The sequence below is a fragment of the Sceloporus occidentalis genome, unplaced genomic scaffold (genome assembly GCF_023333645.1).
Source record: "Sceloporus occidentalis isolate IW3139 unplaced genomic scaffold, rSceOcc1.0.p SCAF_4, whole genome shotgun sequence".
Taxonomy (NCBI): Eukaryota; Metazoa; Chordata; class Lepidosauria; order Squamata; family Phrynosomatidae; genus Sceloporus; species Sceloporus occidentalis.
Window position 1 is genome coordinate 157,444,984 of NW_028316984.1, and position 22,986 is coordinate 157,467,969.

General features: G+C 40.7%; 1 protein-coding gene across 7 annotated transcripts in view; it reads left to right on the plus strand.

Moving 5' to 3' along the window:
- Positions 1-22,986, plus strand: part of AKAP6 (A-kinase anchoring protein 6) — a 330,076-nt gene that overhangs the window by 86,043 nt on the left and 221,047 nt on the right. For 6 of the 7 annotated variants that reach the window (XM_089522088.1, XM_089522091.1, XM_089522085.1 and 3 more), the window contains exons 3-4: positions 3,626-3,877; positions 11,415-13,229. In XM_089522088.1, the coding sequence (XP_089378214.1) occupies positions 3,626-3,877; positions 11,415-13,229 (2,067 nt within the window). Of the gene's footprint in view, positions 1-3,625; positions 3,893-11,414; positions 13,230-22,986 lie in introns of all 7 variants that reach the window. The other variant, XM_089522084.1, reaches the window with a different exon arrangement.

Here is a 22,986-nt window from a genome sequence, read left to right on the forward strand (position 1 = left end):
TCTTCCTCCTCCTTTTTGTTCTTGAGGATAAACACTTGGTTGCAGGTCATACTTTAGATATTTTGCATACCTTTGAAGCAGACATTGAATGAAGAGCCAAAAGGAGGCAGGCTATCAATTGGTCTGTTAATATGACACCAGTTGACTTCTACTATGTGTACTTACAACTAGCAGCATATATTTTTATAATGAAGAAATCTACTCTGCTAGCATATCTTGCAATGAGTCCCAAAACATTGGTCTTGCTGCAATGCTTTTTTTACAACATTTTCACCTGCAGATGTGTATAGTTTTCCAAGGTAATATCTAGACAGCTACCTAACAACCAACCCCACATAAAAGCATTAGTTTGGCATCTATGGAAGATTTTAACATTTGTTTTTACTGACACTCAGAGGAGACGTTTTGCATGTGGCCCTCCTCTCTTTTTACTTTCCTCCACCTTTCCCAGCATTATTTTCCAATTAGTCTTTTCCAGTGAAACTATGGCCCAAGACAGATGGGTCGAAAGGGGTGTGATGGCGGCAATACTAGGGTTCCGGACTGTGCAGCAACTGAACTGTCCAGAACCCTAGTATATAACGGTGGTGGCCTGATGGTGGCGTCCCATCCACATGGATGCCGCCATCTTGACGTAAGGGATGCACAGTGTCTGTATGTCGCTGCACGTCTGTTACATCATGAGTGCACCATTGGTGCACTCATGATGTCTGCCCAGCAACCAAAAAAGAACCTGGTTTTTCCGGGTTCTTTTTACTCTGGAGGGACGCCATGTGGTTTGGAGGCTGTGGCATCCCTCCAGAGGGAAACAGGCCACCAACAGCCCGCCCTTTTGGGGCCGTCTGTCCCGGGCCTATGTTGCCACGTCTTTTCCAACATCCTTCTCATGATGTATCTGAGGTATGAAAGCCTCAGTTTGGTCATCTTGGCTTCCAGAGAGGTTTCTGGCTTGACATGTTCTAGGACCCATTTATTTGTCCTTTTGGCTGTCTATGGGATCCTCAGCACTCTTCTCCACAACCACATCTCAAATGAATTGATTTTTTCCTATCATCTTTCTTAACTGTCCAGCTCTCACATCCATACATGGTAATAGGGTATACAGTGGTTTGTATATTGTAATTCTAACTTTTGTGCTGAGTTGTATATCTTTGCATTTTAGAATCTTTTCTAGTTCTTTCATAGCCACCCTCCCCCTTCTTAATCTTGTTTGCTGCTCGTCACTCCTGGAACCTCCTTCCCCCATAAGTATGGGTCATTACTTCTTTAATCAGTTTTAAAACGGAGTTGAAGACTATATTATTCAGGGAAGTGTTCCCAGGCATTGTGTGATTGTTATCTAACTGTTATTTGATATTTTCTTGATATGGGATATTCAATGTTTTTAATTTATTGCTTGCTTATTTTATCTAATGCTATCTTGTTTTATATGTATTTTGTTATTATCCTGTAGAATGTACGCCACTGGCAGGTTTCATTTTTATCTTTTTTTATTGTATGTACAGTGCTGTGTAACTCTACAGCGCTATATTTTTGTTTTCTTTATGTTCAACATTAAGCCTGTCTTTGCACTTTCTTCTTTCATAGAATCATAGGATCATAGTTGGAAGAGACCTCAAGGGCCATCCAGTCCAAACCCCTGCCATTCATGAACTCTCAATCAAAGCATACCTGACAGATGGCTATCCAGCCTCTGTTTAAAGACTTCCAAGGAGGGAGACTCTTTTCTCTTTCTGTTATTGAAAATGTCTGTCTACATTCTTCTTTTATTATGTCCCTAGCTTCAGACCATAGTTCCTCTGGTTCTTAGACTATTATGCTTAGTAGTGTGAATCTGTTTCTTATGTTGTCAGAAAATTCTGTTGAGATATTTTTTAGATCATATTTTAGTATAATCACTGGGTTTGTTTTTTTCTTGAATCTTACTTTTATTTTTGATATGAGTAAAACTGCGTGATCTGTGCCGCAGTTGGCGCCTGGTCTAGTCTTGGCCACCAGTATAGAGTTCCACCATCTTTACTTCCAATTATATAATCTATTTGATTTTTGTGTTGACCATCTGGTGATGTCTATGTGTATAGTCTTCTTTCTGGTTGTATGAAAAATGTGTTTGCAATGAATAAGTTGTTGGTTTCACAAAAATCTATCAGACGCTCACCTGCTTCGTTTCTTTTGCGTAATCCAAATCTGCCTCCTGTTTTTTATTTTTCTTTGCTTCCAATTTTTGTGTTCCAATCTCCAATGATCAACTTGGTGTCCTCTGTTTGTGTGCTGTCAGTTTCTTCCTGTTCTGCTTGTGGTTGGTGTGTGTACTTGAATTATGTGACAGACATAGGTTTACCTATGCAGCCTTACTGACATGATTCAGTCTGATTTTGCATTGTATTCTCTAACTGCTTTTGCCACATCTTTTCTTAGTATGAAAGCCACCTTGTTTTTTATTGTCTTTTCATTCCCTGGGTAGAACACTGTGTGGTTGTTTGATTCAAAGTGGCCCATTCCTGATCATTTTAACTCACTCACTCCCAGTACTGCTATGTTCATGCATTCCATTTTCATTTTTACTATGTCCAGCTTCCTAGCCTAGAATCGCATTGGCCTTTTTAGCTGCCAGATCACACTGTTGACTCATGTTCAACTTGTGGTCTACTAGGACTCCTAGATCCCTTTCACACATAGGAACTTAACTCACAGGACTCCAGAAATGCAAATGACCCCGTTCTATTCCAAATCCATGCCAGAGAGGCCGAACAGATCCTGAAAATTGGCCTCTGGGGGCTGGATTTGGAACGGAATGGGGACTTCCAGCAGCATTGGTGGCATTCCAGCTTGTGATAAAATGGGTAATAACCCCATTCTGTTCCCATCATGCCCCCTTTCGTCCCGTGCCATTTGTGTTCCTGGAACCCGTGCGATAAGCTCCATAGTCTTGTTAAGCCAGATATCCCTCATTCTATATCTATGCATTTCACTTTTTTCTCTAAGTACAGTACTTTACATTTCTCTGTGTTGAAGTTCATTTTGTTATCTTTGGCCCAGCTTTCTAATCTATTATGGTCATTTTGAATTTTGATCCTGTCCTCTGGGGTATTAGCTATTCCTCCTAATTTGGTGTCATCTGCAAATTTGATAAGCATGCCTCCTATTATTTCATCTAAGTCATTGATAAAGATCTTGAATAGCACTGGGCCGAGGACAGAACCCCGTGGTACTCCACTGGTCACTTCTTTCCAGGATGAAGAGGAGCCATTACTAAGAACCCTTTGGGTTTGGCTGGTCAACTAATTACAGGCTGTATTTGAAACCCGTAGCTTGTTAAATATCCTCAGTCACCCCCCCCCCCCCCTTTGTGGCCTAAATAAAGTGTGAATTGTTTCTCCTCTGTATTGTTTAACATTTTAAAAACCACATTTTTCAAAATCGGGAGTGGTTTACTCTTTCCTCTTTTGTCATGTTGGCAGTCTATGATGTTTCCAGAGGACCCCAGGCACAGAAGAGCGGATTTGGTGTCATTGCCTATCCTTCTCCAGAGAAACTTAAAAAGTGAATTAATGATGTTGAATCAGATTATTGTTCAAGCTAGTGGCTAATATTCTCCTTCGCCCTCTTTTTTCTCTCTCCAAAGGATATATGTGAAGATATCTCAGATCACGTTGAACAAATCCATGCTCTTCTGGAGACTGAATTTTCCCTGAAGCTTCTGTCTTACTCTGTCAATGTGATTGTTGACATCCACACAGTACAGCTTCTTTGGCACCAGCTTCGAGTTTCTGTCCTGGTTCTGAGAGAGAGAATTCTTCAGGGACTGCAGGATGCCAACGGGAATTACACCCGGCAGACTGATATTCTACAAGCCTTTTCAGAGGAAACAAAGGAGGTATGGCAAGTAAATGTAAGAATGTACTTTCTGAACTTTCATCCTCAGATGTGTTTGTACATTCAAGGTCTTTTTGAAGGAACTTCTGCTGAAGATTTTTTTTTTTAGTTCAGGCAACTGAGGTTAACTTTTGCCCAGTCCTATCAGTCAATTTTGGGTGATGAAGTAAATCTTAAATTAGTGCTGTTGTCATCCATTCAGAGTGGCTCAGCTAGCTTAAATAAAATGTGTGTTTGTCATGTTTGCTTCAAAGCTTCCATGCTAAACAAAGCTAAATGATTGTAGAGCTACAGGCGAAAGCCAGTATAAACCTAAGGTGTAAGACACAGATACCATTGCTATACATATTACGTACATTCTGTGATTAGTGCAGAGAGCTGTATACATCAATCATAGTATTTTCCTTAATAGAAAGTTATAGGGTCACATTAACAGTGTTGTTAAAAGAATATTTTCAGTCCACAGCTAATATTTTTAACACAATTGCACAAATATGCATGGATTCATTATCAGATGGATTCTCTTGCAAAACATGCATCATAAAACTCATTTAAAAAACTATTTTCTACTCAGAATCAAATGGGCTTTACATCCATCCCACAGAAGGGCTAAATTTCTGGAGTTCTCAGCATCTGCAGACCACAGTCTAAATAAAGGTGAAGCCCCATCCTGAAGTGTTCCTTGAAAAAACCTCCCTCGATTGCATAATGGGCTGCCCCACATATATGATTATCTATAATCAAGTGCTGCCTATTCATCAGTACCACAATATAATTAGGAAAATAATCCTTCACCAATTTCATGCTCATATTAGAGAATGTGAGAATGTTCCCCCACATTGGGTGAAATTACTAAATTCTTTTGTACAGTAGTTTTTGCAGTTATGCAAAGGCAAAAAAATCCTGTAGTGCTTGACAACTGACTGACAAACATCAAGGTGGAATCTTCAGGACTTTAAATATTCAAGAATATTTGTAACATCCTTAATAAAGTTGCCAGGTTAGGTGCATCCAAGGCTTTGAGATATCACGACAAAATCCTGAAAAGGCTGCCCCAGGTAATGTCTTAGCCTCAGAAGATGGCAATGACAAGCCTCCTCTGAAGAAACTTGCCAGGAAAACCCTATGATAGTTTCATGTTAGGTTTGCTAGAAGTCAGAAGGCACATAGTGGCAGCAACAACAATAACGTCTCAAGCTGCATCCACATTGAAGAAATAATCCACATTGATATGACTTTAACCTCCATGGCTCAATACTATGGAATTCTGGGGATTGTAATTTTCTGAGACATTTAGACTTCTCTGTCAGAAAGTGCTGGTGACACAACTAACTACATTTCCAAGAATTCCATAGAACCAAATTATGGTAGTTAAAGTGCCCTTTCCTGGAAGTAAAGGACCTAGAAACTGTTGTACATTCACTGGTAACTTCATGACTTGATTTCTGTAATGCACTCTACATAGGGCTACCCTTGTGCCTAATCTGGAAACTTCAACTAGTGCAAAATATGGCAGCCAGGCTGGTTGCTGGAAAAACTAGGAGTGACCGAATAACACCTATCCTAAAATCTCTTCACTGGCTGCCTATTAGTTTCCGGTCACAGTACAAGGTGCTGGTTATAACCTTTAAAGTCCTACATGGCTTGGGTCCAACCTATATGAGGGATCGCCTGCTCCCATATAATCCGTCCCTCACTCTCAAGTCCTCTGGGAGGAATCTATTGCAGCCTTTAAAAACCAGACTAACTGCTACCTCCCAGAGGGCCTTCTCTGCAATTGCTCCCAAACTATGGAACGGCCTGCCAGATGAGATCCGTCAAATTGCCAGCTTAGACAGCTTTTATTTATTTATGGTATTTATACCCCGCCCTTCAGCCCTAATGGCTATCAGAGCAGCTTACAATTATTATTTTTAATTGGACGTTTCCCTGCCCTCAGGCTTACAATCTAAAAGGCACGACACAAAAGGAGAAGAGAATGGTGGTGGGAAAGGGGATGAGGTCCAGTGGTTATTCTCTCCCTCTGAGGCCTGGACTAAGGCAGATGGACTGGAGGGCGGGCTCTTCTTCTTCAGGCTAGCTTTAAAAAGGCTGTCAAGATGGATCTCTTCCGGAAGGCCTTTCCTGAATAAAAGTGCCTGGCCACAGAATGACTGCCCCCCACATCATATATTAGCCCACCGCTCTGTCCTCATTATATTTTTTTATTGTGTTTTTAACAGATATTTTAATTGTAACATGTTTAATCCTGTTTTAAGGGGGGGGGATTTGGGACATGCTGTGAATGTGGATATTTTAATATGTTGTGAGCCGCTTTGATTGTCTTGTCACAGAAAAACGGGATAAAAATAAGTTTTATTTTTATTTATTGAAGTGGTGTCAAACTGGATTATTTATGCAGTGCGTATGCAGCCATGGTGGTAATCCACCATAGAAAGTTTTCTGCACAATGCTTTGAACAACATATGTTAAAATAGCTGCAGGGAGCTCTCTCTCTCTCTCTCTCTCTCTCTCTCTCTCTCTCTCTCCCCCCCCCCTTTTTCTCTGAAGACAGCACTCTTCACTGAGATTTTTTCCCCTTACTCTGAGAACCAAAGAATTAAAGCCATGCTCTAAAACCTGGGAACCCTACTCCCTAATTGCAATATTTTAAATCACTTGATTATAATAAAAAATCTAGGTGTCTTATCTTAAAATGCATGTATAATATACACACTCTAAACACAATATTACACAATTTTAAAAATAAACAATTTAAAAAACCCAACAACCAATATAAAAAGCTTTGGTCTCTATGCCATAGAGGTTCCAGATCAAAAGCAGTTTAGAAATACTCCATGAAATTTGTAATCCCGTGACCAGTTTAGGCATGATGACTGCAACATGGAGGCGTAAGAAAAGCACACAGTTGTACAAGAACTCCACACACATGGGCCTCAGATTTAAAATACTGTTGCCCTGTTACCCAGCCCATGAAAATGCATCACCTGTAGGCCAATGTGAGATTTTCTTGCACTGTATATGGATGGCATTGAAAAGTTGTGAAGCCTTGGAGTTTATTGTATTGCCTTTGCTCAGACGATAGATGTGGGATGTAACTTTAAGAAGGCAGATCTTATTGCATTTCTCAGTCGCTGGGCAGTACACACACTGTATGCAACCTGGGCTTCTGCCTCAGCTTTTCAAGAGCAGGAAAATCCCACTCCTGAAAAGATGTGGGAGAAGCCCAGAGAAGCCCTGTTGCATACCCGTTGCATACTGCCCGGCAACGGGGATATGCAATAAGATCTGCCTTCATAAAGTTACATCCAGTGTCTAACGTGGGAGCAAAGGCAATATGATAAAACTCTTTTTTAAATGTGGTGCTAACAACTTGCTTCTGTTCTGATTCTGACAGAATCCAGTAGGGACTACATGATGCTGTGGGGAATTATGTCCATGGTTCTTGGTAGCCTCCTCATAGTTTTACTCTTGGTTACATTTTATCCCTAAAAAGATACCTTGTAAAATACCTTAAGAATCCTTTGGGTATCACCTAATGGCTTTTGAAGTCTTAATCATAGAATTAATTATTACTGAATAAAATTCCTCCCTCTTCTGTTCCCAATTCAGCTGAATGTATAAGGATGAAAAGTGGGTAGGGTTAACTGATGCTACCTATGCTTGCAGTAAGGGATTTGGATTTTATTTAGTATGCAGGATATCCAGGAGAATGTTGTGATTTGATAAGATCAAGTGCTTGGACAACAAGCACCTTGTTCAAATTCCTGAATTTGAATGCTAAAATCCACTTTCCAAGTAAAACTTTGAAAGGTGAGACTCATTTTTAGATCTTTCACTTTAAACTCATAGCAGTCTAGAGCCTAGTGCTGCAAAGCAGGACATAGAATACAAGCATCAATTTATAGTTTGTGAAGTTTCTTTATTGTTCTATGGTTCACACAAGCCAGCCCAACAAAGAGTACAGTGCACCCACGTCATATGCGGGCGCACTATATGTGGCTTTCAGCATATGCTGAAAGCCGCGAGGGAGCCCGCGGGAGCGTGGGGGGCGCAAGGGGTGGTGTGTCCCATTAAGCTTAATGGGGGGCACCACCACACCATGCACAAACCCCATTACTGTCAATGGGGCTCGAGCATACGCAGGTTTTTTTACGCCGGGGGGGGGGGTCCGGAACGGATCTCTGTATAAAAAAAGGTTCACTGTATATCTATAGCAATAGCAAGCAAGTACAGTTCTATACCGCTTATCAGTGAACTTAAGCACTCCTTAAGTGGTTTACAATGTGTAAGCTAACTGCCCCCAACAAGCTGGGTACTCATGTTAGTGACCTTGGAAGGATGCCTGAGCCCCTGGCTGGTAATGAATTCACAACCTTGTGATTTGTAAATGAGTGGCTGCAGTACAGACATTTAACCACTGTACCAGCGGGCTCCTTATAGCATAAGTAAAATTGCTGATAATACAGTGTGTCAGTGCCATACGTGGTCACACTATACGCAGCTTTGAGCTTACGCTGAAGCTGTGTGACAGTCAAAGAAATGGTGCTTATTTGCAATGGGGTGCGAACATACATGGATTTCCCCTTAAATGGGGAGGAGGAATCCAAAACGGATCCTCTGGGTAAGGGAAGGGCCCGCTGTATAACTGGACAATTTTGCTGAACTACTCTTTTTGTTTTTCAGTCTCTCTCTCTCTCTCTCTCTCTCTCTCCAACCCAACTAGAAGTGTTAAACAAGCCTACTTGTAATGATACTGCAGAGTTGATAAAGATTATGAAAATATAATCTTGCTGAATCTCTGCTGAACTTGACCTGAAGAGAGTAGGAGGCTCTGAAACTGAGATCAAGAGACATATGTGGGCCCGTTCACTTCCTTTGATTCCTCCATTTCCTTTCTACACCCACCTTTCACCTGTTGAGATCTAGTTTTGTATGGTATGCAGCTTTCCTTGTATGAACACTCAAGTTCTCAAGAAATAGTTTGCTGGGGAGTAACTCTAGAGCAGCATGGTCAAAATAGACTTTCATACATGGAGATTATCACATGGAGGCTTACTTTCCGTAAAACATGGCTAGATCATCCCTAATGTACAATTGTGTGATTGCCTCGCCTGGTGATATTCATAGGTTTACCATGGAGCCTGACTGAAATGATTCAGTCTGATTTTGCATTGTATTCTCTGATTGCTTTTGGCACATCTTTCCTTAGTATGAAAGCCATCCCATTTCTTTGTGTCTTTTAATTCCTTTAGTAGAACACTGAAAATTTTCACACCATCACTTACCATGGGTTAAGTGCTGGTAAAGCGCCGGTAAAATGGCCCTGAAGTGCAAGGATGTGAAAGCTGGTTGTGCTTCTGAAACGACAGTGAAGCTTCCCCTCACCTCTACCATCCTTGAATCGTTCGCAAGCAGCCATTTCCTATTAACTCAAAGTTCCCGTTAATAGGAAATCACTGCTCCATGAATGATTTAAAGACGTAGAGGCAAAGGGACTCTTCACTGATGTTTCAGAAGTGTGACTGGCTTTCACACCCTCACACTTTAGGGATGTTTTACTGGCACTTTCTCAGCACTTAACCCATGGTAAGTGCCGGTGTGAAAATCTTCACTGTGTGGTTGTCTGATTCGAAGTGGTCCTAATCTCTGTGGAGATAACCTTTGTGAAGATAATCTCTGTGAAGATTATCACATGCCAAATCCGTACTGGGATAGATGTAGGTTGTAACTGTCATCAACAGATTTTATTGCATTGCCCCATACCCGGGCAGTAGGCAGCCTATATCCAATCCAGGCTTCTCTGCTAGCTTTTTAAGAACATTCTTAAGAAGAAGAGCCCTCCCTCCATGGCAACTCCATCTGGCCTGGGAAGGAGTGAAAAGACAGGCCCAACACCATTGGGCCTATTCTTAAGAAGCAGAGCCCTCCCTCCAGTCCATCTGCCTTGGTCCAGGCCTGAGAGGAAGAGAAGAACTGCTGGACCTGATCCCCTTCCCCACCACCATTCCCTTCTCCTCTTGTGTCATGCATTTTAAATTGTAAACCTGAGGGCAGGGAACTGTCCTGGACTACGGCCAGCACAAATCCAAACAAATGCTGATAAGGGCGTTGTAGCAAGAAAGGATCTAAAAGGCAGTCTACAGACCTTTTGGATAGTCCACAAGAAGCACACCAACAACAAAGCCAAGGTCAGGATTCCAGAGTCCACAGAAGTCAGTTCGGTCCAGGGTCAGGGCAGCAAGAAGATAGCAAAAGTCCAGTCCATTCTGAAGTCAAGGGTCCAAGGCAAATAGGGGTTCAAGTGAGCAAAAAGCCAGTGCTGACAATAATCACCCAGAAGGAAACTGCAATAAACTCTGGCACCAAGTTAGTGTCTCCCAGGTGGTTAAGTAGGAGACTCTCTTCTCAGTGCTAGCTGAGGCTTGTTTGCCAATTGTCTCTCAGAAATTCTCCTGGACCGACGCACGCAAGCATTCTCAGCCCTGCGTTGCTTAAAGGAAGGCACGTCCAGGCTTGGCTCTTCCCCAGAGTCACCACTAGGCTGCTGAGCCTCAGGAGGAATCCCTCCAGTGCTAGGACCTGGCTGAGCTTCCTCCTCTGTGGCTGGGAGGTCAGGGCTGGGATCTGGCAGGGCAGGATTAGGACCTGATGTAGCCTCCATTTCCCCCTGTACTGGAGTAGCCACATCCTCCTCCTCGTTCTCCGAGACCTGCTCTTGGCTGGCCATGACAGGAACTATCTAATTAAAAATAATAATTGTAAGCTGCTCTGATAGCCTTTAGGGCTGAAGGGCGGGGTATAATAAACCAAAATAAATAAATAAATAAATAAATAAATAAATAAATAAATAAATTGTTTATTTATTTATGTATTTATTTATTTATTTATTTTCCATTCTTCATTGCTGGAGAAGCCCGGGCTTTATCACAAGGCAGTGTGATAAAATCCACTTGTGACAGTTGCAACCCATGTCTATCCCAGTGCGGATTTGGCATGCAATAATCTCCTACAAGGCAGCCATCTCTGGAGATCTCAAAATATAGGTAGACTCATATGGAAGAACAGTCCTTCAGATGTTTTGGGGCCTAGCTGTATAATTTCAGTTGAATACCCTTCTTGCTACTGTCTGCTGCCCAAATTTTATTCTTTCCAGAGAGACTCCAAACCATCAGGAGTGGCTTTTCTGAACCATAGAGGGACACAGACATGAAGGCAGGAAAGTTCCATTGTAACAGTGGAGGTCCTCAATCATGATCAGCATCATAATCTCATTCTTTAATTGTAAAGCTTGCCTAGTTATGAGCACATTGATCCCAAATAGCTTATGCAGGTTATTCCACACTTATGAAAAGGTTAATGTCTCTGAATGCTGGATGAAGTTTAAATAGCAGAAAACTGTTCCTGGTTTTGCATTTTGCATCATGTTTACTATGATGAGCTTAAAAATACATGGAATCAATCTTCAGTGTATAGAAATGATAGATTTCATTCTCAAAATAATAATAAAAGCCTTTCCTATTTATGTTTCATTGCAGGATCGTCTTGACTCTTTAACAGAAGTGGATGACTCTGGACAGCTAACTATCAAATGCTCTCAAAATTACTTGTCCCTAGATTGTGGAATTACTGCATTTGAACTGTCAGACTACAGCCCGAGTGAGGACTTGCTTGGTGGTCTTGGTGACATGACCTCCAGTCAAGCAAAAGTGAAACCATTTGAGTCTTGGAGCTGCAGTGAAATGGAAAAAGACTTTCCCGAGCTTATCAGAAGTGTGGGATTACTGGCAGTAGCAACAGATTCATTTGCTTCCAAATGTAATGAAAGCATTAATGGGAAAGAAATCCATTTACCCCTGGCAACAGGCCACCAGGAAAAAGAACAGTGTTGCAAAATATCTCCAGCTGTAGTGTCCACTGAACTTTCAATCTCTCATATTTCTGGGAACTTGCCTCTTTGTAAAACCTTTTGTGTGGAGGGGTCTGTTGAATCATCTGATGGCAACACTGTCATTGAATTAGTGAAACAGGAACTCAGTCCTTTGCCCTCCAGTGGAGGAAGAGGCAAACATTATCTTCATGGTGAAAATACAACTCCCAAGAGATCAATAAGAGATTGCTTTGATTATAATGAGGATTCTCCCACACAACCCACATTGCCCAAGAGAGGTTTGTTTCTCAAAGATGATATATTTAAAACAGACATGATGGTCAATGATATAAAAAATCAGATCTCACTGATGTTTAAGACAGAGATAAGTAGGAGCACACCCTCACTGTTAGATCCTCCAGACAGATCAAAACTTTGCCTGGCTTTACAAACAGCTTACAACAAATGTCCCTCTGCCATTAGTCAGTCGTGTGATTGTTTACACAACATAAGTGACCAGAATCTCAAATACACAATTCAGAATCACTTGAAGGAAAATTCCATGGGTCTAGGTAAGTCTACCGACAGTATGAGGAGAGAGAAACTGAGGAGCAAGAAATCACATGACATTCCTGAGGAGGTGGCATCATGCAGGATATCTGGAATTGTATCAGATGCTACTTCTACAAAGCAGATGAATATAAGAGGACTCACTGCTTTGCGGAATGGAATTCCTTTTGGTAGCTTGCAGTCCATAGAAGGAACAGAAAGTGACTCCACCTCCACATCTTCTGATCCTTGCAAAAAGCAGGAACTGAATGGTCAATGCTACTCTGAAAGAGATTCTACTTCACCCGTCCATAGCCAGGTGAGTGGCTCTTCAGCTGCCTCAGAGTCTGCAGTGTCTTCATCCCCAGTTCTCCCAAGAAATGAGTGTAAAAAGACCCACTCATCTTCACCAAGTTCTGTCAATATAGATGGCAAAGCTGCTGAAGCATGGTATGGTTCTGATGAATACTTAGCACTTCCGTCGCACCTCAAACAGACTGAAGTATTAGCTTTAAAATTAGAAAATCTGACAAAATTGCTTCCTCAGAAGCCTCAAGGAGAAACTATTCAAAACATTGATGACTGGGAACTCTCAGAAATGAACTCAGATTCTGAGCTTTACCCAACATATCAGATCAAGAAGAAGCACAAACGATTGGGTAGAGTTTCACCAAGCTCTTCAAGTGACATAATATCCTCAATAGGAGACAGCATTGAATCTGGACCTCTTAGTGACATTCTTTCAGATGAAGAACTTTGCACATCTGCATCTAGCATTAAAAAATACCTAGAAACCAGGCCAGGAAAACCATCAGTAACTCAGTCCTCTGATAAAAATGAAATATGTACTACTAATAAATCAAAATTAATTCAGCAGCTACTTCAAGATATACAGCACCAGGATAATTATGAAATTATATGGGAAAAAATGGAGGTAAGGAAGAAAGTGACAATACTTACATCTCTACCAATTCATTTATATTGTGTTTGCAGCAAGAGGTCAAGGTTGGTGACAGGTAGGGATTGAAGAATCAAGCTGTTTTCAGTCAGTGGCTCTCCTGTTCCATTTCTGCATTACGTCATGGGGTGTTGTGGCAAAAATTAAGATAAAATTTAATAAGCATCTTATGATGCAATGTGTGTTATAATGTGCCTTTTATTGTGGAATATGCATTTTAGGGTAAGATGTATAACATATCAGTCAAAATATAATATATATGTAAATATATCTGTCATGGTGGAAGAATGGTGTATGCAGGAAGCTGCTTTAAACCATGTGAAGCCAGTATTGTTAAGACTGTTTGGCAAGTACTGTACTGAAATTCTAGGCAGAGGTTTTTTTGCTTTTAAAGCATGTCCTCTGTCACTGTTACAGCCTATATTTGGCTACTTAGCTCCACATCACTAACACAATGGGAATGGTGCTACTGTGCCAGGTAAAAGTGAAGTGGTATATTAACTCCTTACTCCCAAGGCTCCTTGAAGGGGATTCCCACAAGTGGGAGCATTGTAGCTCAAATGTAAGTCACTTGTGATGGAGAAAGCACTAAATTTATAGTATGGAAATGTACCACGTAGCTAGTGTTATTAATAAGACAAAAACCCTAGGCTTGCCAGTCAGACAGTCAAAATTTTCTCCCAGCCCCAACTGACAGCATAGCCAGTGCAAATGGCAAACAAATTTTCAACCTCAAAATACACGCCATTGGCAGTGGCGAGACAGCACCATGTTGTTGCCCTAGATTTGTCCTCTGTGAGAAGAACGACAGTCTAGAAAGTTCTCATACCTGTACCATCCATAGAACAAACAGTGCCATTCTAATTCAAGCAAAGTTGGGCAAAATGCTATTTGTGGTCCCTAAGGCTGTTTTTGTTGCTCTTCATCCCTTCAAACTTCCTGGACTCAATGGGATCCAAGGTGGCTATTTAACTTTTTAAAAAAAATAAATAAATCAGTTTTTCAAAATCAGAATTGGACTTCTGGTCACTTCCCATTTTGCTTTACTTTTATTTTATTTTTTTGAGAGTTCATGTAGCCCCCCAATGGATCCATAGGCAGAAAACTGACCCCCTAGATCTGCTGCAGTTGCCCATCCATGGACTAGACCAACAGTATTTCTGTTTCCACATGTCTAAGAAAGCAGCTGTGCTTATGTGTGACCATTTTGGATCCTTCTATTCTTCACAATCCCCAAACACCAGGCACTATAGTTTGCATCATAGGACGCAGAACAATTGATTTTATTTACACATGAAAGGCTTATGATGTGGGAGTATTCTGCCACAATAAGTGGCTTGTAAATGGTGCAATTTCATTAACATTGTTTATCAGTTGTGAAAATTGTAGGACTTATCCACAACTGCATCTCATACAGATCCCAACTTGTGTTTGTCTAAAGCTTATGAAATTCACAGGGGGAAAATTGTATGTTGCTGACCCAAAGCCAATGAACATGTTTGACCTGTTGTTTGATTTGGCTTTGTTGTCTTTTCCATCCACTCTGCTACTGCATTTACTGTCCCCCAGACATGGCGATGTGGCACCCTCTTGAGGCTTACTGGTGCTAATGCAGCTCTTTTCAAAATCTGTTTCTAAAAAATTGGCCAGAGGTACATATTGCTCAAAGAAATGCTATCTATTGCTGCAGTTAAAAAAAATTAGCTCAGTATAGCACTAATTTCAACGCTGATGGAAGAGCACTAGTTGAAATAATGGAATGCCTCTTTACACTAGGGAAACATGTACACAGCAGCAGCCATTAAGATTTTACAGTAAAGACATACTCCAGAAACAGTTAGATTCAGAAGTAGTTTTAGCTCCTTCATTTTTAATTCTGAGCCACACTGCTCAAATTTTAATCATAGCTAGTTCAATTAATGAATCTATTGATCATTTTATTTATATCCTGCCTTTCCCCTAAGACTGAGACTATCAGACTAAGGTGATTATCAGATTTTTAAAAAGCAAATTATTATTATTATTATTATTATTATTATTATTATTCCACTTAATCACTTGTAATCCAAGCAGATTACAACAATAAAATGAGATACAGTTAAAAATTCTAAAAACCGCCACCCAGTATAAAAACATAGTAATACTAAAAAGAGATTAAAGCAGAAAGACATTAAAACAATAGTATAAAATAACAGTTAAAAATCAATAGAAGATTTATAACTAATTTATAGCAGGGTCCAGATAGGATGGAAAAGGAGATGGAGAAAAGGGGGGGGGGGGGAGGCAGGTAAATAGAGGTGGACCTAGTCTGGAAAGGCTTGCCGGAAGAGATCCATTTTAATAGCCTTCTTAAAGGTTTCCAATGTGGTAATCTGATGGATCTTGTCTGGCAAGTCATTCCAGAGTCTAGGAGCAACTGCTGAAAAGGAACACTGGGTCACTGCTGAAAGCCTAGTCCTCTGTGGTTGAAGCAGATTCTTCCCAGCAGAATGAAGAGTGCGGGGAGGATGATATGGGAGAAGGCATTCCTGCAAGAAGTCAGGACCCAAGCCATGTAGGGTTTTAAAGGTTAAAACCAACACTTTGTATCTTGCCCGGAAACTAACAGGCAGCCAGTGAAGGGATTTTAAAACTGGTGTAATGTGGGCAAATCTAGTTGTGCCATTAATCAGCCTGGCTGCCATATTCTGTACCAGTTGAAGTTTCCAAACTTGACACAGAGGTAGCCCCATGTAGAGCACATTACAAAAGTCGAGCTGAGAGGTTACCAGGTCTTCCCGCTCCAGGAAGGGGCGCAGTTGGCATATCAGTTGAAGCTGAAAGCAAGTGCTCCTGACCGTTGCATCTACCTGAGCCATCAGATGGAGAGACAAGCCCAGGAGCACCCCCAAACTGTGAACGGAGTCCTTCAGGGGAAGTGTGACCCCATCCAGAACTGGCTGGCATAACTCCATTCCCAGATCGGAAGTCCCTATTATTAGTACCTCCGTCTTACCTGGATTCAATTTGAGTTTGTTTTCCCTCATCCAGTCCATTACCACATCAAGACAGGCATTCAGAGGAGAGATGCCTTCCTTACTCACTGCAGCAGTCTGAGACATAGAGAAATATATTTGGGTGTCATCAGCATACTGATAACACCCTGCCCTATGTCTCCGAATGATCTCACCCAGCGGCTTCATGCAAATGTTGAACAGCATTGGGGACAGACTCGCGCCTTGAGGGATGCCCGACCTGAGCTCCCTTTTGGCTGAATAACTGTCCCCAAGTGACACCATCTGGAATCTACCCGAGAGGTAGGACTGGAACCACTGCAAAGCAGAGCCTCCAATTCCCAGCTCTCTCAGGCCTTCCAGAAGGATACCATGGCTGCTGAGAGGTCTAAGAGCACCAGCAGGTTCACACTTCCCCTGTCGATGCCCAGACTGAGATCATCAACTAAGGTGACTAAGGCCATCTCAACTCCGTAGCCTGTCCTAAAACCAGTTTGAAATGGATCTAGAAAATCCGTTTTATCCAAAATTGCTTGGAGTTGAATGGCGACTGCTCTCTCAATTACCTTGCCCAAAAATGGTAACAGTGAAACAGGCCTATAGTTATTTCTGTCCAGAGGGTCAAGGGAAGGCTTCTTTAGAAGTGGTTTAACCGCTGCCTGCTTCAGGCAAGATGAAAGATAGCTTTCCCTAAAGGATGCATTGATTATTTTCTTTAATAATAACCTAATGGCATCATCCCCCTGGATGAGCAGCCAAGGGTCGAGAGAGCAAGTCGTCTTTTTCATGCAATGTAAAATTACATGTGATTTAAAAAGCAAGTAAAATCACACATGAGATTCAGTATGGTATAGTGTTTTGAGTGTTGGATTTGGACTCTGGGAAACTCAGCCATGGAAATCCACTTGATGACCTTGGGCAAATGTCACTCTCTCAGCCTCAGAGGACAGCAATGACAAATCTTCTCTGAATAAATCTTGCCAAGAAAATCCTTCAGTAAAGTCACCATAAGCTGGAAATGACAAATGGCAAACAACAATAATAAAATCCACATGTAACTAAAACCATACAATGAATTAAAATTAAAATAGTATTAATCTGGCTATAGAATTGAAACCATTTAAAAGAATACTTTAAAAATATAGAATAAAGTATTTATTTAACGTACCTTTCTCCCAAAATTGGATACAAAGCAGCTTAAAATAATTTAAAAAACTACAGGCAGTCTGCATATTATGCAAGTTTATATAACATGGGTTCCTACATGGGTCAGAATTTTTTTTCTTTCTAGGCATTTTCTAGGTCCTCCATGTAATTCTATGGTCTAGAATTGGTATAGTATAGAAGTTGACCATAGAGTCATGCTGGAGGACTTAGAAATTCCTAGGGAGAATTTCTCTAGGCATTTGTAGGTCCAGCATGATTCTATGGACACCCTCCAGTGGAAGCATATCATAGAACTGCACTGGCAGACATAGGTAATGCCTAGAAAGAACACTTCATTTCAGATAAGAGAAATAGGATTCCAGATTTTATGCAATTATGCATTATGCAATGGGTCCCAGAATGGATCCCTTGTGTAATATGCAGGCTGTCTGTACAATAAACAAAAGGCCCTTTACATGCAAAATAGTCCAAAAACCTGCTGGAATAGTAAGGTCTTCTCCTGTTGAAAGGATAGCAAAGAGGAGAGCAGCCTTGCCATCCTAGGTGTGGAGTTGAGGAGTCTGAGGGAAGCCATGGAAAAGACATTTCTATGATGCTGTCTTAGTGACTAAGTTCTAGTAATGCCTTCTTAGCTTTGCCATATGCATGATTATATTATTATTTACATGCATATATCTCCCTTCTTCTAAAGATTTAAAGATAACGTGCCTAGCACTTCACCTCCAATAGTATCATCACAACAGTCCTATGAAGTAGATTAGCTTCAGAGGCTGGCCAAAGACACCCAATGAACATTATGGTAGTGTAAGGACTGGGAGTTAGCCATCCATCCAGTGTACTAATCATTGCACTGTAGTGGCTCCTTTTTTCTCCATTTCTTTTGCTCCTATCCTGTAGTGTTTCCATTCCTCATACTTCCTGATTCTTTCCTCACCTTCTCTTTTTTCATCCATTCCTTTCTCTTTCTTTCTACCTTTTTATCTGATCATACATTGGAACCTGATTTTCCTACCAGGTCTTTTTTTGTGTTGACAGTGAACTTATTATGTGACACTAATTACTGGTGGAGCAATTAGACACTTCTAGGGAGAGGTTCAGTTGTGTCCTGAATTAGGCTTCCTTCTTTCAAAGCTCCTGCAACAATCTTTTATAGAAAGATCTAGAAAATGTTCCCAGGTAGTGAGAAGCAACCTCCACCCCCAAGACTTCTCCCTAGACCATCAGTTATTAGTGTTATCTATATGCTGAGATTAATAAATGAAGTAGTGCCAAAAGGTAGGGATTTCATTTTGCCTGAAAGATTCTGCACCGATTCAGAGTATCATCACAGTTCTAGTCAGATATTGCTCGGATTCCATATTTAGCCTTTCAGAGTCATTCACACTTAGCTTTGTTTAACCTAGTTATGTTTTCACATGGGAAATCCAATTTGAATGTGTGATATCACCTGTTCCTAGTGAGGGTCCCCAGATAGTAGAGTGGTTTAAATACCTGAGCTATTTCCCTCTCAAACGTAGAAAATACTGTGACTCAATTCAAGGCAATTCAAATACATTTGTTGCTAATTCAGTGGGATCTGCATCTTCCCTCCTATCACCCACTGATGATTTTCCATCTCCCTTCTTATTTATTTATTTATTTATTGACTGATTGATTTTATTAGGCCACTTTTCCCCCGGAGTGGGATCCTATGTATATACCTGCTGTCCTATCTATATGGACAACATGCTTATTTTGGTGGTAGGGCTTGGGAACTAGGGATCCTTTAACACTACACAGTTATAATGCTATCATTCAGATTTATCTGCCATGGCTGTATCTAGTGCATTCCTGAGATTTGTAGTCTGGTGAGGTACTAATTAATTATTCATTACAATATTAATATCTTGTCCTCTTATCTAAAGACTGAGAATCAGTGTGGGGTAGTTGTTTCAGTTTTTAACAACATCTCTGGAGACCAGGGTTCAAATCCCCACTTGGCTGTGGAGACCCCCTGGGTGACCTTGGGCAAGTCACACTCTCTCAGCCTCAGAGGAAGGCAAAGGCAAACCTTCTGTACAAATTCTGCCACAAAAACCCTGTGATAGGATTGCCAAAAGTTAGAAATGACCTGAAGGCACATAACAACTATCTAAAGATCGCATACACCAATAACAACCTGAACAATATAAAACAGTGTAAAAAATAAATATTATTTTAAAAGGCTAGAAATAAAGGCTGACATCCTATTCAGTAAGTACAAGATCATAAACTGGATTTAGGATTATTTAGAAAAGCACACACATATGAAAACAATTCACACAGACACAGCATACAAAGCTAAGTGAAAGTATGGAAGCAGGAGATCAGAATTTGAGAGATTTGCAGAGGGGTGATAATTACTTGTCTGACCATGGAAATCTGGAGTGGCTCAGACTGGGAGGTCTGAGGGTGGTCAAAAGTCCATCTTAGTTTCTCAGGCCTGTTACAGATGGGCAAAAAGTACGGACACTCCTAACCCTAATATGGACCAAGTCTGTCCAAAATGGCGACGCCCATTCCATAACTGCGCCGCAAAGAGAAGCACCATTTTGGCGCTTCTTATTTGCAGTGGGGAGGAGCCGTGCGGTTTGGATGCTGGGGCTCCTCTGCGCTGCAACTGGCAGTGGCGCAAGACCGCCCGTTTTGAGTGGTCAGTAACGCACCTCAGTTATGTGGGATTTTGAATAGAGCTGAAATAATGAATTACACCAGCTTGTCAAGTGTCAGGACAGTAAAGAAATCCTTCCTGTAAGAGGGAAGAGTCACTCTGTAATCAGCACTTTATGTAAAAACACAGTAATTTATTCATTTATATAGCATTATTTAGGGATGCGATACCTAAAAAACAGAATAAGAGAAAAAGGTACAGTCAGACTTCTGTTTTTGTGGAGAATCCGTTCCAGACCCTTTTGTGAAAGTGGAAACTCACAGATATTCCAGTCCAATAGGCTTTGTGTACTGGGAATTGCAGTCCACAAACATTTGGACAGCCACATGATACCTACTCTTGGTTTAGGATTAGCCCAAAGTTAGAAGTTTGAGATCAATCTTAGATCTGCGTTGAAGTAATAAAGCATTTTGACACTGCTTAAACAGCACTGGCGCAAGGCTATGGAGTTCTGGGATATGTAGTTTGTTGTAAACCAGAGCTCATTGACAGAGAAGGCTAAATATCTCACAAAGCTAGAAATCCCAGAATTCCATAGCACTGGGCAATGGCAGTTAAGGCAGTGTTAAAATGCATTATTTCTGCAATGCAGATGCAGTCTTAGTGTCACCATCGGGGAAAAAATCATGAAATGCTCTTGTTCAGCTAAAATATTAACCAGGGCTGGGCAACAGCAGCTCTCCAGTTGCTTTTGGACTGCAACTCCTGTCAGCCCTAGCCAATGTTATGGAATGCTGGGAATTGCATCGCACCAATATCACTTTGCCCTCTCCGGCCTCATGTTAGAATTATAAATCATCTTAAATAGCAGTGGAGGTAAGATATTAATATTTACAACAAATCACACCCATTGCTCCAAATGATGTCACATATCACCCATGTCATTCACATCAGTTCCTGGCTGTTACTGCATGTTGGCCCAAAGCAAGCTAAGATTTGGATTGATGCCTGGTGGGATTTTGTCATGACAAGAGGAATGCTAAGAATGTTTCTAATGCTGTCCAAGAAATAAATAGTTAAGCCTGCAGATGGTGCTGTTCCCTTAGACAATGGGATTTAAGACCTGAACAAAGTTATTTCTTCTCTAGTAATAGTTTTCAGGTTCAGGATTTTAGTATTCCAAATAATTTTTGATTCCTACAGTTGTTTTCTTTTGAACAGTCTCCATAACATTTTATAGACACCATCTGAAAAAGAGTGGGATTATAGTGGTTTTTGCTTTCTACTAAAAATAGACCCCCTCCCCACCCAATAGGGAATAGCCATTGTAATATTTCTCTGCTTTTGTGCATCTTTTTCCAGATTTTCTTTCATTCTTTAATGATCTTTACCTGAACCACATCCCCTCAAGATGGTGGCAGTACAATCTCTGCTGATAGTACAAGGGGAATGTTCATTTTAGTCAACAAATGATCTATCACAGCTTTTTCACATTATTGTTGTGTATGGTTGCTTGTGCACATCCATGCTTCATTTAAATCTTTCCTACGAGTATGCTTTTAATTATGGGCTTTTGAGGTTAGTTTGTTTATTTGTTTAAATAAGCATGGGAATGAAATATAGAAGTACTGGTGTTACAAAATGTTTAAATAAAGTCGTGCAGACATGACATTTATAGAATGAGAATAGTTCCCAAACCATTACTTCAGATTTACTTGCCGATTAGGTTGCATATAGTTCCAAATAGCACTTTCTTCTATTATTATTATGAACTGTTTTAGGAGATATTATCCAAATAGCATGTTTTACATTCCTCTCTTATGAATGGCACCTTCTTCTCATTATATGCAGACCCCCTTTCCTATCTCTCTAGAGACCATGTGCACTGAGAAGCAGATTTTGCTTTGTTCCTAATGGGAGAAGGAGCCATGCACAAAAACAGCTGTGGCATTTTAGAATCACTGAGATAGTTGGGGCTACATTTTGTTAGAGCCAAATTGCAGCTCAGTGGTCAGCTACTTCAGTGCATCTCATGGGCTTTATTTGGCCTCTGAAACTGGCTTTATAGACTCATAGAGTTCCCTGATATTTCCATACCAGGAAGAAAATTTTAGACCATTTGTGCTTCCATGAAGAGTGTTTTGTTTTGTTTTGTTTTTGCATTCAATTGTTTACAACCTGATAAAAATATTTTTGTGCTATCCAGCTTTCTCAAACTGACAAGGGTTCAACTTTAAATGCTGTGTAATTTAGGCTTTAAGGTTGTATAGAGCTTAGTATAAATACATTTTTTTATTTTAATGTGCAATGTTTTTAACTTTTTAAAATAGTTTGTTTTTTAAACTCTGTTTCTATACTTTAAGGCTTGCATTGTTTTTAACTTGTACTGTTTTCCATTTTTCTTAGCTGACTTGAGTCCTATGTCAGAAGAAAGTTGGAATATAAAATACATACATATATACATAACCCTCCAGACCACTCATTTTCCTAAAAGGCCAAAAATCAAAATTGGACATTGATATAGAATCATAGAATCATTGAATTATAGAGTTGGAAGAGACCACACGGGCCATCCAGTTCAACCCCCCTGCCATGCAGGAAATCCAAATCAAAGCATCCCCAACAGATGGCCATCTAGCCTCTGCTTAAAGACCTCCAAGGAAGGAGACTCTACTACACTCCGAGGGAGTCTGTTCCACTGTCGAACAGCCCTTACTGTCAGGAAGTTCTTCCTAATGTTGAGGTGGAATCTCTTTTCCTGGAGCTTGCATCCATTGTTCCGGGTCCTGTTCTCTGGAGCAGCAGAAAACAAGCTTGCTCCCTCCTCAATATGACATCCTTTCAAATATTTAAACAGAGCTATCATATCACCTCTTAACCTTCTCTTCTCCAGGCTAAATATCCCCAGCTCCCTGAGTCATTCCTCATAGGGCAAGGTTTCCAG